At 51.7% G+C, this 12284-nt stretch overlaps 1 protein-coding gene across 1 annotated transcript; it reads right to left on the reverse strand.

Moving 5' to 3' along the window:
• Positions 1–515: 515 nt before the first annotated feature.
• Positions 516–11981, reverse strand: LOC144937495 (coiled-coil domain-containing protein 142-like). The gene is made up of 5 exons (XM_078864742.1): positions 11964–11981; positions 11249–11363; positions 9718–9901; positions 3939–4156; positions 516–1458 (listed from the first exon to the last, which is right to left on the reverse strand). Exons 1-5 carry the CDS (start codon positions 11979–11981, stop codon positions 965–967), a joined length of 1029 nt encoding a protein of 342 aa, XP_078720868.1. The 3' UTR covers positions 516–964.
• Positions 11982–12284: the final 303 nt, after the last annotated feature.

Here is a 12284-nt window from a genome sequence, read left to right on the forward strand (position 1 = left end):
GGTTTGACCCGCTGAGTTTTACCTGAGTACCAAAGTAATTTTACAGTGCCTTCGTTTCTCTTGAGCCTGATGAACTTTCTTCTGCTGCTGCTGCCAAAATATCATAGGTCTGTAAAGTGGTTACTCAGCCATCTGCCCCGTGCGTGTAGAATCTGGTTAACTTTTCTCATCCCGGAATTTCCAGAGTTTTCTAGCACCACACCGTGTTCATTCTTGGGTGCTACACGTGAAAGACTATCCATCAATGGAGGAATTTCAAATCTATGTCCACGAAACACGGAGACGTACAACATACTTTTTGTACATTGTTGGGACAAGTGCCTTTATCGAAGCACCAAATGAGGTGTGCAAGACACGTGAGTGGGGGGGGGGACCACACTTAAGTCACGTGTAGAATACCCATGTGCAGTGGCAGCAGGGTGCCTGTACACAACAACCATGCATTTAGGCTGTGCAGTTGAAGTGTTCTTCACTCGTGCACATGTATTTCCTCCAGACACTCCGGTTTCCCGCATACGTACTAAAACAAAGTCACCAGGGTTGAATATGACCAAGCAGTACACGCTACAGTCTAAGGCTTTGCTGAATTAAAAAAAAGTCTAAAGTCAAGTCATGGGTCAAATCAAGCAAGTATGGGATTGTACTCAACTCTGATGATGGTCTTGAGCCAGTGTTGACAATTCTACATTCCCATGGTGGGGGTCAGTCTACCCATTGGACAATCATTATTGAATTTTCACAAAGTGGTGCTTATTTTATTTTCCCCCAGAGGAATGCTTGGCTTAGATGACCCCAGACTAGAATTTGACCTAATCACTTTCTTCTGTCAAGTGCTCTTAACTTACCGCAGCACCACCTAGCTGGACTGTTTTGCGTTTACAATTTGTTGAAATCGACCACGTTACAGCACACATGAGCCGCGCGCCTTCTGGGCGTGCGCGAAACAGTAGCGCGCCAACGCGCATCACAAGGATTCAGCTCCCCTTGTGCAGCAGGGCAGCCGTGGCCAGCGCCACCTCCTGACTTCTCCACACAGCCTCAAGGCAAGCCACACCTCGGGGCAATACACGTCCTCGCCACTGGCCAGTGGAAGTTCGCTCCGCAATTGGGCGGGGCTTCTCACCGTGCTTCCATCAGAGTAACACCGTTGCGACAGCGTGCAGTGTTTAACCCTCTGGCCGTTTGGCTGAAGAACGTGCTGTCCACCTTGGTGGTTGACGTGACTAAAGATCTCTGCTCCTACTCGGTTGGATGATGCTGATGATGGGAAGTGCCTTCCCTCCGTCTCACTGGTGGAGGTGTTAGGTCCATATCCCTGCTCCTTTCTTGGCTTCACGGCATCTGGGCTGGGCTGTGAAGGTTCGCTGGTCGGAGTGACCTGTGGGTCCACCGTGGAAAACTCCAGGTTCTCCAAGCCAAGGTCGCTGCTCATCTCCGGTGTGTGAATGCACGAACTACCTGCAATGGGGTCGTCATTGACACCATGCTCAACGTTTTATGAAGTTTAGGCAACGTATTATGTGAGTGGTATTTTGCATGTATTTAGGCCAGGGGTCGTCAAACTTTCAGAGAAGAAGAAGAGCCATTGTTTTTAGTTTTTTGTCTTTGACCAAAATAGTTCGAGAGCCAGATCACAAGCAAGGCGACTTGTACACAAACACAGCAGCAGGTATACAGCAGATGACAAACAAATTCTGACTTAAATAAACAAAACAGGTGATGGAATAAACTGCGTCTATTTAGTTCCCCCCCCCCCCCTTAGCTATTCTTTCACAATAATTTGACTGTACATGTTGTCATCAAGATATTCAATAGTGACCAATTCCCTGCCATATTTAATCAATTATGTTGTCGGAAATTTATGTTTAAGAATTTTTTTTACAAAAAACGGCTACCCGCATGGGGGGCAGCCAAAGAACCACAAGGGGGAGCCAAAGAGTCACCGCATGCAGCTCCGGAGCCTCAGGTTTCCGACTCCCTAATTTAGGGCAAGGGGGAAAAAGTGCAGCCTTGAAATTGCTTCCTCGTGCCACTGCAATGGCCCCTTATAGAGGGAACTCGAGTTCCTGGCAATCGAATAGTCTGGCCTACCAGTTGGGCGATAGAGTGCTCTGGCCTACCAGTTGGGCGATAGAGTGCTCTGGATTGACTCAGCCCTTCATACCTATAAGGTTGATACACTGAGTACTGTAGCACTTTCTGGGAAGTCGACAATGATTGTCCAATGGATGGGCTCATCACTGCCATATAAATGTAGAATTTCCACCATGCCCCAAAGAAGATATTTGCACCATGCTCGTTTGAGCAGAAAACAACGTTTGATTTTGACGAAGTTGAAATCACTAAAAAATAGTTCATGCAGAAACATCTGTGACTGAGATATTGTCAGGGTAATCGAGTTTTCAGGTCCATACAGCGTACACCCGTTTGAATAGGAGCAAAAATAAATTGTAAATTTTGACGTAAAGCTTTCGTGACTGAAGGAATTAATATTCTTTGGGTCTTTGAACCGATCTACGTGACTTTACCGAAAGACCCAAATAATATAAATTGTCAATTTGTTTGTGTTTCTCCCTTGTGATGGGACTTTGTAGGATGAACGTTGAGATTTATAAGGGTACGGGGTGATCAATAAGGTCTGAGTTGGTCTGTAATAAGATAGCCACTGATAAGGGGTTGACTGGTATGAAGTCAGATTAACATGAGATAAACGTCTTTCCAGGTAGACATTGTTTTCTTTAAGTAATTTTATTGAACAATTCATTCGTCGTGTGTGGTGAAGTAACGTGTCGGAACTTTCACCACTTCCAAAACAAAATCTCGCCAGTGTTGAAGAGTAGACAATGGACTATAGGGGATCTCTAGAGCTCCCTCTAGTGTTGTCCCTTCCGCCAGCAGTTACATGAGCTAGCAATTGCAGGGCTGTATCTTGACCTTTTATTCAATAGATCGTTTCCTATTGAATGCACGACTATAATCAGAAAACAAATGATAATAATTCTGGAGTATTATAAGTGCAGACAATGTATCCGTCACATATCTATCTCTTATTGCTTAGTCAAGGTGTGAAGGCTCCTTGATTCCCCATGCAATGAAGGTAGTAATCGTTCCTTGCAGAACCGTGTCGCCGTCTAATAGACACGTGTCAAATGATGCTGTTAATTTCACCATTGCTATGGGATTATTATTTTAAACAACTGAATCCAATTGTTTAATATAGTAGTTTGCTTGCATTAATATAGAAGTACCTTCAGTTTTAGTTGGTTGTATTAATCTAGAATTAATATCGAAGCCTCTCATGTTTTCAATACAATGTTTCTTTACTTATTTTATGTTCGTGTAATTTTAGTGAAGCGTCTTGAGTTACAGGAGCACATTAGATGCCATCGGTATTTATTTACGCGGGTAATACATATTCAACCTTCAGCTGTTTTACAAGAATGACTGACGGAGGACCTTGGTGACAAAAATGGGAATTTACAGCCGTGAATAGATCAAAAACGTTCACAGACCGAGAAGTAACATCTTTTGGGTGGAGAACAACATTCAAGTCATGCACCACTCAAGCCACACGGCGAATTAGAACAACAATTCGCGCGGAGTTCGCTCACCACGTGTGCAAAAGTAGGGATATCTTAAGTCATGGAATGAGTTTTTAAAAAGCCAGGGAAGGGCAGGGCAGGGAAGGGCAGGGCTGTCCATAGGGAAGGGGGTGTAGGGCCCAGGGCAAACTCCACCGTGTGCCCCACCCCCGATGCCTTCAAACTAAGTATTACATCTGACACAGTGACATCAAAGGGTGGGGCCTGGTGCGATCGCCTCGATTATGCCATACCCTAGGGACGGCTCTGGGCAATTGATGGATTTAACACAGGGTGTGAATGTGTGCGCTGTGTGGTAGGTCTTCCTATTGCAAGGGGTGCTTTGCAAAGACTCACAGCAGCGGCCATCGAGCAGATGTGCGGCGGCCATCTCCGAACGGGTCGGAGGGCGCTGCGGCTGCCGGAGGAGACAGCGCACGGCCTCCTCCGCCTGGAGGAAGACTGGCAGCGCCAAGACGTGACCACAGGGCACGGGGCCCAGGGCGCAGGCCTCGGAGGCCACGAAGTCGCGAACGGCCCACAAGTCTTGGCCCAGCTGCAGACCTCCCTGCACACTGGTGGGACGCCACACTTTTGGTTCATCACCGGTGCCAGTCGGACGGAATGTCAAGATGTCCGTTCTCCTCTCAGTGGCAGTGTTGACGAAAGCTCGTTTTGTTTTTAATGAAGCCCCGCTACTTGCAGTGTAGGTTCACCAAAACAGACGATTGGGATCTGCACTGTGTATGTTACAACAACAAATAGGTAGAGGTTCAGCAATGCAATTGCTTGTTCACACCACTTCTGGCGGTAGGGCCTCCACATGCGGGAAATTAAGACAGCTGTGATGCCGCCGCCACGAAGCCGCTCGGTGGGCGCCCCACCCCCGACCTCGCCACCACCAAGTGACGGAGCCGACCCCCGTGTCCCCCCACCTCACCTCACATAAACACACCCGCACGCATTTCCCCCCCCCCCATAGAGCTCCGAGGGGAAGTCACCTGGCCGACCGGTTTTAATCCGAGAAGCCCTTATCGGGATAACTTTCACGGTTTCCTGCGACCAGGGAATTGGACGACCTCCCCCGATGCTACTTCGCGGCGCTGTGACCGGCATTAAGATTGCATGGTCGCGGCGAGGGGCCACTCGGCCACTGCGGTTGAAACGCACCCCCCACACCCACGCACGTATCGACGAGGCAGGCAGCGGAGGGACAAGACGGCATAATTAGCATGACAACAGGGGCTCTTGCGCGTAGTCGCTGATGTTTAGGATAATTACGCTCGAGCGCGTAGGCGCTATTATTAGGGAAATTAGGGAAATTAGGGAAGTTAAAGGGTAAAAGATGGAATTACGAATAAGCGGAGGTACGCGGAGGTCCGTGCATAAAATCCCACGGCAAGCCTTTGTGATGGACACCGTGACCTAATTGGCATGACAAAGGCATGCACCGGTGCAGTCAAGCCGACCACCGCATAAACGCGGGAAGGAGCGAAGAGTGCTGGGGGAGGCGGAGCCCTGGGACGGGGAGATAGGATAAAAAGCGAAGGTAGGAAGGTAGAGGGGATCTCACTCCAAGAAGCCAGCGGTCAAGGCGGCTCCCAGCTCTGCCCTCCGGTCGTCCGTGCGACGTGTCCAGACGAGCATCGAGGAAAAGCCACAGGACGCCGAATACTTCAAACCGTGAGTAACAAGGTGAACTAGTATCGTAAGGAGATAAATCGGGAATAGGCATAGAGGTATCAGCGTAGGCCAGCCTCGTCGATTCATACTGACTTAACAGTAAAGTGCAGTCGCCGAGAATAAATCATTAATAGCTGATCGTGGCCTCGTGTGATCTCGCTGAGAAGTGTGCATGCGTGTGGTGCTGTGTATATGTAATGTAGTAACTCGGCGGGAGACGACTTCACGGGTAACACACTCTTTATTTTATCAAACTCGTTCACAGGTGACTAACACCTACTTTGTATCTCGGGTGACCAACACCCCCTTAGTATCTCGGGTGACAAACACCCACTTAGTATCTCGGGTGACAAACACCCACTTAGCTACTTGGCGACTAACGCCCACTGAGCTACTCGGATGACCAACATCCACTTAGTATCTCGGGTGACAAACACCCACTTAGCTACTCGGCGACTAACGCCACTGAGCTACTCGGATGACCAACATCCACTTAGCTACTCGGCGACTAACGCCCCTGAGCTACTCGGGACACTCCCTGCCCGGGGTATCCGTCTCGACTGTGGGTCCCCAGCCCGACCCACGGGGGCGTCGGACCCCGGGTCCCACAGCCTCGCCTCCGAGCCACACAGGGCCCCGGTCCCCACAAGGACGGCGGGACTAGGGGTCTCGTGGCACTAGGTCTTCAGCTCCGTCTTCGGGTCTTCAACTGGGTAACTCTCCCCGAGTGCTCTCGCGCGTCCCCCTTTATACCCCACCTGCGGACGTCGCTGCGAGCACCCACTTATTCGACCAATCGCCGGGCGCTGGCTACGATCCTCTTTTCCCACATCTCATCGTGCCTCACCACTCACGCCGCGCCGCCCCGTCAACTGTCACTCCCGGCGCGCGCGTCCACACCACGCCCACAACGCGTGCCCAACCCCGCACCCCGCGCCGCCCCGTGATCCATCACTGTCACAGTCGGCGCACGTCAATACCACCACTACATCACCCCCTACCACATAGCTCGCAGCCGCCCCGGCTGCTATAAAAATATACAAACCGCCCTGTGTGCCCCGTAACACAACACAACAACAAGAACAACAACTAACCTAACAACACAACACGACGCGAACACTACCATCCGCAACCCTCAACCAATGCCACCGCGACAATAGAACAATATATACAAACCGGCGAGTGACAATAGCAATGTGTATGCAAAAAGGAAAATAAATGGAAATTTTTTTTTTTCTTTCGACTCGTGCAGTGTCCCCTTTTTCTTCCGAGCGTCCCTACAACGGGACATTACCCCGGCAGAGGGGAACACCGGGCGAGCTCGGTGTAGAGAAAAAACGTCTTCATGAAAATTGTTGAGACCTAGCCCGAGTCCGCCTTGCCGGTCCGTCGTACGGCACCAGACGCGGTTGAACGTCCGGTGGTGCCGGCGGTTCAGGAAGACATCGGCCAGGCATCGAGGACTCGTGCGTGCCCCGGGGTTCAGGCTCTCGACGGTCAGCAGCCGTCAAGCCCGAGGCACCGGGTTTTGTTGGGATGACTTGTGGCCCTGGTCGTCGTCCCGATGTGGTCCTGTGGCGCGCTGACGCGGGGCCCGGCACCCGGCTGCGACGTGACCCCGAAGGCCGCAGTTGTAGCAGACGACGGACGTCGTAGGTTTCGGTTGCTCCAGCTTGCGGGGCGAACGTGTGGGCGAACGACCTCCCGTTCTCCACTCCCCCGGACGCGATGCAGCGAAGGCCTGCTCCTGCACCGCAGCTGGCTGAGGTTCGGCGATCGTGGCGGCCAGTGCCGCGTTCCCCGCCCATTTGCAGACGACCCCCGGCTTGCGTTTGAGGACCTCGTACGCGTGAATGCTCGTGGCGATCGCCAGGGAGCAGATATCCATCTCGTCTGCCACGTTGATGGGGACCCCCAACTCGTGGGCCAACACCAGCAGCTGCTCCGTCACCATGGCGTCCTTCCCCTCTTTATCCATGCGGGGAAAAGCTGCGTCCGCCAAGGCGAGTAGTGCCGTGCGGTAGGCTAGCGTCGTTTCCCCAGCCACCTTCCGCCGATCGTAGAACTGGTGGCGACACGTGGAGGGCGGCCCGAACACCTTCGCCATCAGGTGTAGTGCGGCCTGGAGCGTAGAGCGGGACGACCTTTCAGCAGATGTGAAGGCTGCAAGCGCGTCGTCGTCAAGCATCGCTGGCAACGCACGCAGGGCAGTGGTGTCGGACCACCCCGACATCTCCTGATGAGCGAGGAACCTTCGTTGGAAGGCTCCCCAGTCGCCCCCATCCGCCTTGAACGCCGACAGCGCGGGCAATCTTTGCTGGAGGACCCGATCGTCGTCGACGTCTGAGAGATTTACCCGCGCTCCGCTGGAGTTGTGTAAAATGTCGGCTCGGTTGTCAGGCGCAAAATGGAGGGCTCCGGCGCGCGCTGATGACGTGGGCTGCGCTGCGCGGAGGTGTCCGGCCACGTGGCGTCCGTCTTTCCTGCCAATCGGTGGCGGCCCCCCAAAAACGGCGGCAACTTCCAGACTTTTGGCGCGAAGCGCCTTTTGGCGGGAATCCTCCAACGTCGCTTCCTCCACGACCCCCGCAGCCGTTTTTCCGCTCGCCGGAACGGAGATGTCGGCCAAGACAGCGGCGGCGGCGAGTAGCAACTCCGCCAACCGGGAGTGCGCGTCCTGGAGGCTGGTGTCGGAGGCAAGCGGAGCGTCGGCCATCACCGCGAAGTGCTGCATCGGCGGCAACTCCTCGTCCTCTACTCCCGAGGTCGGTGTCCCCGGTACGCCGTCGTCATCCCGACCTCGCTCGTGGGTACGGGTAGTCTTCCTTGTGTCCATACTTCTTGAAGACAGGTTTACTTCTGACGCCAGTTGTAATGTAGTAACTCGGCGGGAGACGACTTCACGGGTAACACACTCTTTATTTTATCAAACTCGTTCACAGGTGACTAACACCTACTTTGTATCTCGGGTGACCAACACCCCCTTAGTATCTCGGGTGACAAACACCCACTTAGTATCTCGGGTGACAAACACCCACTTAGCTACTTGGCGACTAACGCCCACTGAGCTACTCGGATGACCAACATCCACTTAGTATCTCGGGTGACAAACACCCACTTAGCTACTCGGCGACTAACGCCACTGAGCTACTCGGATGACCAACATCCACTTAGCTACTCGGCGACTAACGCCCCTGAGCTACTCGGGACACTCCCTGCCCGGGGTATCCGTCTCGACTGTGGGTCCCCAGCCCGACCCACGGGGGCGTCGGACCCCGGGTCCCACAGCCTCGCCTCCGAGCCACACAGGGCCCCGGTCCCCACAAGGACGGCGGGACTAGGGGTCTCGTGGCACTAGGTCTTCAGCTCCGTCTTCGGGTCTTCAACTGGGTAACTCTCCCCGAGTGCTCTCGCGCGTCCCCCTTTATACCCCACCTGCGGACGTCGCTGCGAGCACCCACTTATTCGACCAATCGCCGGGCGCTGGCTACGATCCTCTTTTCCCACATCTCATCGTGCCTCACCACTCACGCCGCGCCGCCCCGTCATCTGTCACTCCCGGCGCGCGCGTCCACACCACGCCCACAACGCGTGCCCAACCCCGCACCCCGCGCCGCCCCGTGATCCATCACTGTCACAGTCGGCGCACGTCAATACCACCACTACATATACAGTGGCTCGCCACGTGGGAGCGCTGCGCAGAGCGGCCCGAGGGAAGGGGCTGCATTTGGAGTGCGCGGCACTGTGTATACGTATACTCGCAGTGAATGAGTGCTGCGTGAAGCTGCGTAAGAGGGAGTATGGCGTTTGATTAATGATGCTGTGCGTACGTACGCTCGCAGCGTGGGAGTGCTGCGCGAGAATGTAGGAGTAGGGGCGTCGCGTTCGAATGCCGGCGAAACCCTAGCGGGTATTAGGGCGGTGCGGTAACCCAAACGGAATAGGGGATGCAGGCGGGGGAGACCCCGGGGGCCAACGGCCCCCATACAGCCTGTCTATAGGATATTTGGCCTTCTCTTCCAGACTGGCCAGACCTCTGAGAAGAGAGGTGGGAGTACTCACACTTTACCTTATCTGAAACCAAAAAAAACTTGTATTTTACCAGGTAAGTTACCATTGAGTTGTACTGCTCTTATTTCAGAAGCAACCTGGCCACAAATGATTGCTCAACGAAGTGGCTTATCATGCGGAAATTTAGACCAGCCAAAAACTCTAAACGGGTGATGTTGATTCTAAATGTGGAGGGAAAAACCGAAGGACCCAGAAAAAAATCCACGTGATCACAGGGAGAGAGAACGTGCAAACTCAGGGTCAGGATGGAACCCACGAGCTGCTGTATACCAGTCGAGGTATTTAACATCTCACCACTGTGGCCCCCGTGGTGAGATGTTGGCCAGACACCTCCAGCTGACCATCCCACAAACCCGATCCCTCCAAGTTTTTCCGCCGCTACCTGAAGACGATCCTGCTGCGCACAATGTGCTCCATCCAGGCGTGCAGCAGGGCGGAGCAGGCGAGGCCCATGGGCTGCGCCTGTCTGTCGGCCTCCAGTGGCCGAAGAGCCTCGGCCACCGGTCGCAGAACGGTAGCCACCAGGGCCAGCACGTACGCACTAGGCCCCTCCGCACACCCAGCACCTATGGACGTGCGAAGCGCTCAGTTCTGCAACACGGTTATGGGTTGTGCCGTGCGTTGAACAACAGAAAGGTAAAAGTGGACTTTATCTGTACGGTATTCCCTCACTTATTCACGAACTTGCTGTCCGCGATTTTGGCTGTCCACGAATCGCACCTGGAACTCTACATGACTGCATCGAGAGAGAGGAGAGCGAGAAAGAAAGTGATGAGATATAGTGATGAGAGAGAATGTGATGCGAGAAAGTTTCGAGATAAAGTGATGAGATAAACTGAAGAGATAAAGTGATGAGATAAAAAGATGAGTGAGATAGAGAGAGAAAACTTATAAAAGCTTTATAAGCATTTGCAGACATTGGACGTACGACATTCATAAGGCCAATACCATTTTCCACACAATTTGCAATTCATGAGCGTCCTCGGAATGTATCCCTCGCGAATAACGAGGAGATACTGTATTGGTTTTGCCTTGTCATTTTGGTGACCGAGGTCACTGTTGCAAATGAGACTCTATTCTGGTCATGTTAATCTTTATTTTCTTTTGGTGAAAACTATAGTGTCCAGAAGGAAAAAAAAAGCATACAGCACGGATTTTTACTGGCTACACTGCTACCGTAGGACTTCTGCTACGCCTGCAGCTGTTTAATGAATGTGTAGTGACGCAGATTGGAGACAGTAATACTTATTTTATTTAACAAGCACCATCGGGATAATACACACCCTACGTGGGTGCACACAGTTATTAAAATTAATACCGTCTATTGTCAGCAGCACTACTTAGTTAGAATAGTTGGTAGGCTGTCTGACTAACAACACCCCGGGATGGTGAAGATGGAGACGACGACGAGGAGATGGTGACGAGGACTAGATGTTGACGACGAAAATCTTGAACAGCACGACGGGGATCCTACTTCCAGCAACAGCCCTGAGCTTCTACTCAGGGCATCCTCTGATACTCCCAGCGTGGCCTTGCTCCGCCCTGGCCCACATTGATCACGTGGGCGGCTGAAGGAACCCAAACACTACAAAATCTGTCAAAACTGTTTGGGTGCTTCACAGCGACCGCAATGTTCTATGACATTCAGTGTTGACTCTTAACTTGCTCCTGTGTTCTGAACATTGCATGTTAATGCTGCGTAAAACATCCTTTGCTATTAAAACTCAACGTTTGCCCAAGAGGCAATTATATATTACAATTTTGGAGCAGCACATTTCTTTCGCACCGTGCATAGCCAACCGTGCTAATCGGAGGTAAGGACAACAAACTAATTTACAAAAGCAGCTCTTAAGCAATTTGTTTTCAATATAGGTTTAGCATGACACAGGCATAGAGTCATTGTGGGCCCTTACTGAGATCGCTGCTGATCCTCCACTGCCTTCGGTCTGGCATGGTCTGCTCCAATGTCTCCCGAGACAGCTTTGTGCAGTCGCTCACAAAGTGCCGGAGGGCTTCATCCAACACGACCTGGAAGACATGTCAGTGCAGGACATTGCACGTGGATAAGCATGGGGCTGAATTGACCTCTTGCATCTCCCACGATTATCCAGAGGGTCTGACTCTCAATGTTCATTCAAAACCCTCAGGAGTGTTTTGTTGCTGGAATGTGAATCCGAATTGTGATGGCTCTTTTTGAATGACATTGGATTGCCTGCTTGTTCATGGGGCATGCATTTCTTGTATTTGTATGCAGTAATTCTCGCTTTTTTTCGTGTCTTATCCCAATGTACAGTATATAACATATCCAGGTCTTGCTTACGAATATTTTTTGTATTGCTACAGCGCCCATGGTCAATTTACTTCAGCTTATATTTGCGGCTGCTTATCACACATGCATCACTCTGTAAAGCTTTTGATATAAACATAATAAAACCCAAGATTAAACTTGGAAATATTATTTAAATTGCTTTAACATTAAAATGTCTCTGTAGCACTGCTCTTGTTCTCAGTCCTGTAAACTGCAGTTATATAGCAATGGGATGTTAGTTATTTAATTGTAATCCACAGCCCGTTTAAATCCACTGCTGGAGGAATGCCTCCCTATGCTTTGTCAATCATCGTGGTTACATGACCATATTTCACCATGTTGGTCAGTGCGGGTTGATGAAAGGAGCGGGCAGACACAATTCTCGGCCATAGCACAGTGTGCCATGAACCGTGTGACCCGAGTTCAATTCCCAGCGGCTGGGACTTGGAACGTCGGTCACCTGGTTCAAGTCACCCGGTGCACTGTGCCACAATACGCTCACCACTGCACCGCGTTGGCCCAGTGGGCCTTTGTATCGTTCAAAATTAATTATGTAGACTTTATGGAGGCACTTGTAAAGGTGATTCAGCTTAAAGGTTTCACATTTTGGTGTATAGCCCTAGTTTTGACAGTTTTTGCAA

Source organism: Lampetra fluviatilis, chromosome 19 (assembly GCF_964198595.1).
Source record: "Lampetra fluviatilis chromosome 19, kcLamFluv1.1, whole genome shotgun sequence".
In the NCBI taxonomy this organism is placed as follows: domain Eukaryota; kingdom Metazoa; phylum Chordata; class Hyperoartia; order Petromyzontiformes; family Petromyzontidae; genus Lampetra; species Lampetra fluviatilis.

Excerpts from the sequence above, each read along its gene's own strand:
- LOC144937495 (XM_078864742.1), bottom strand. Across the intron at positions 4,157-9,717 it reads CGCAGCAGGATCGTCTTCAG|TGTGCAGGGAGGTCTGCAGC; the intron begins GTAGCGGCGGAA and ends GCGTCCCACCAG. Across the intron at positions 1,459-3,938 it reads TCTGCTCGATGGCCGCTGCT|GTAGTTCGTGCATTCACACA; the intron begins GTGAGTCTTTGC and ends ACCCCATTGCAG.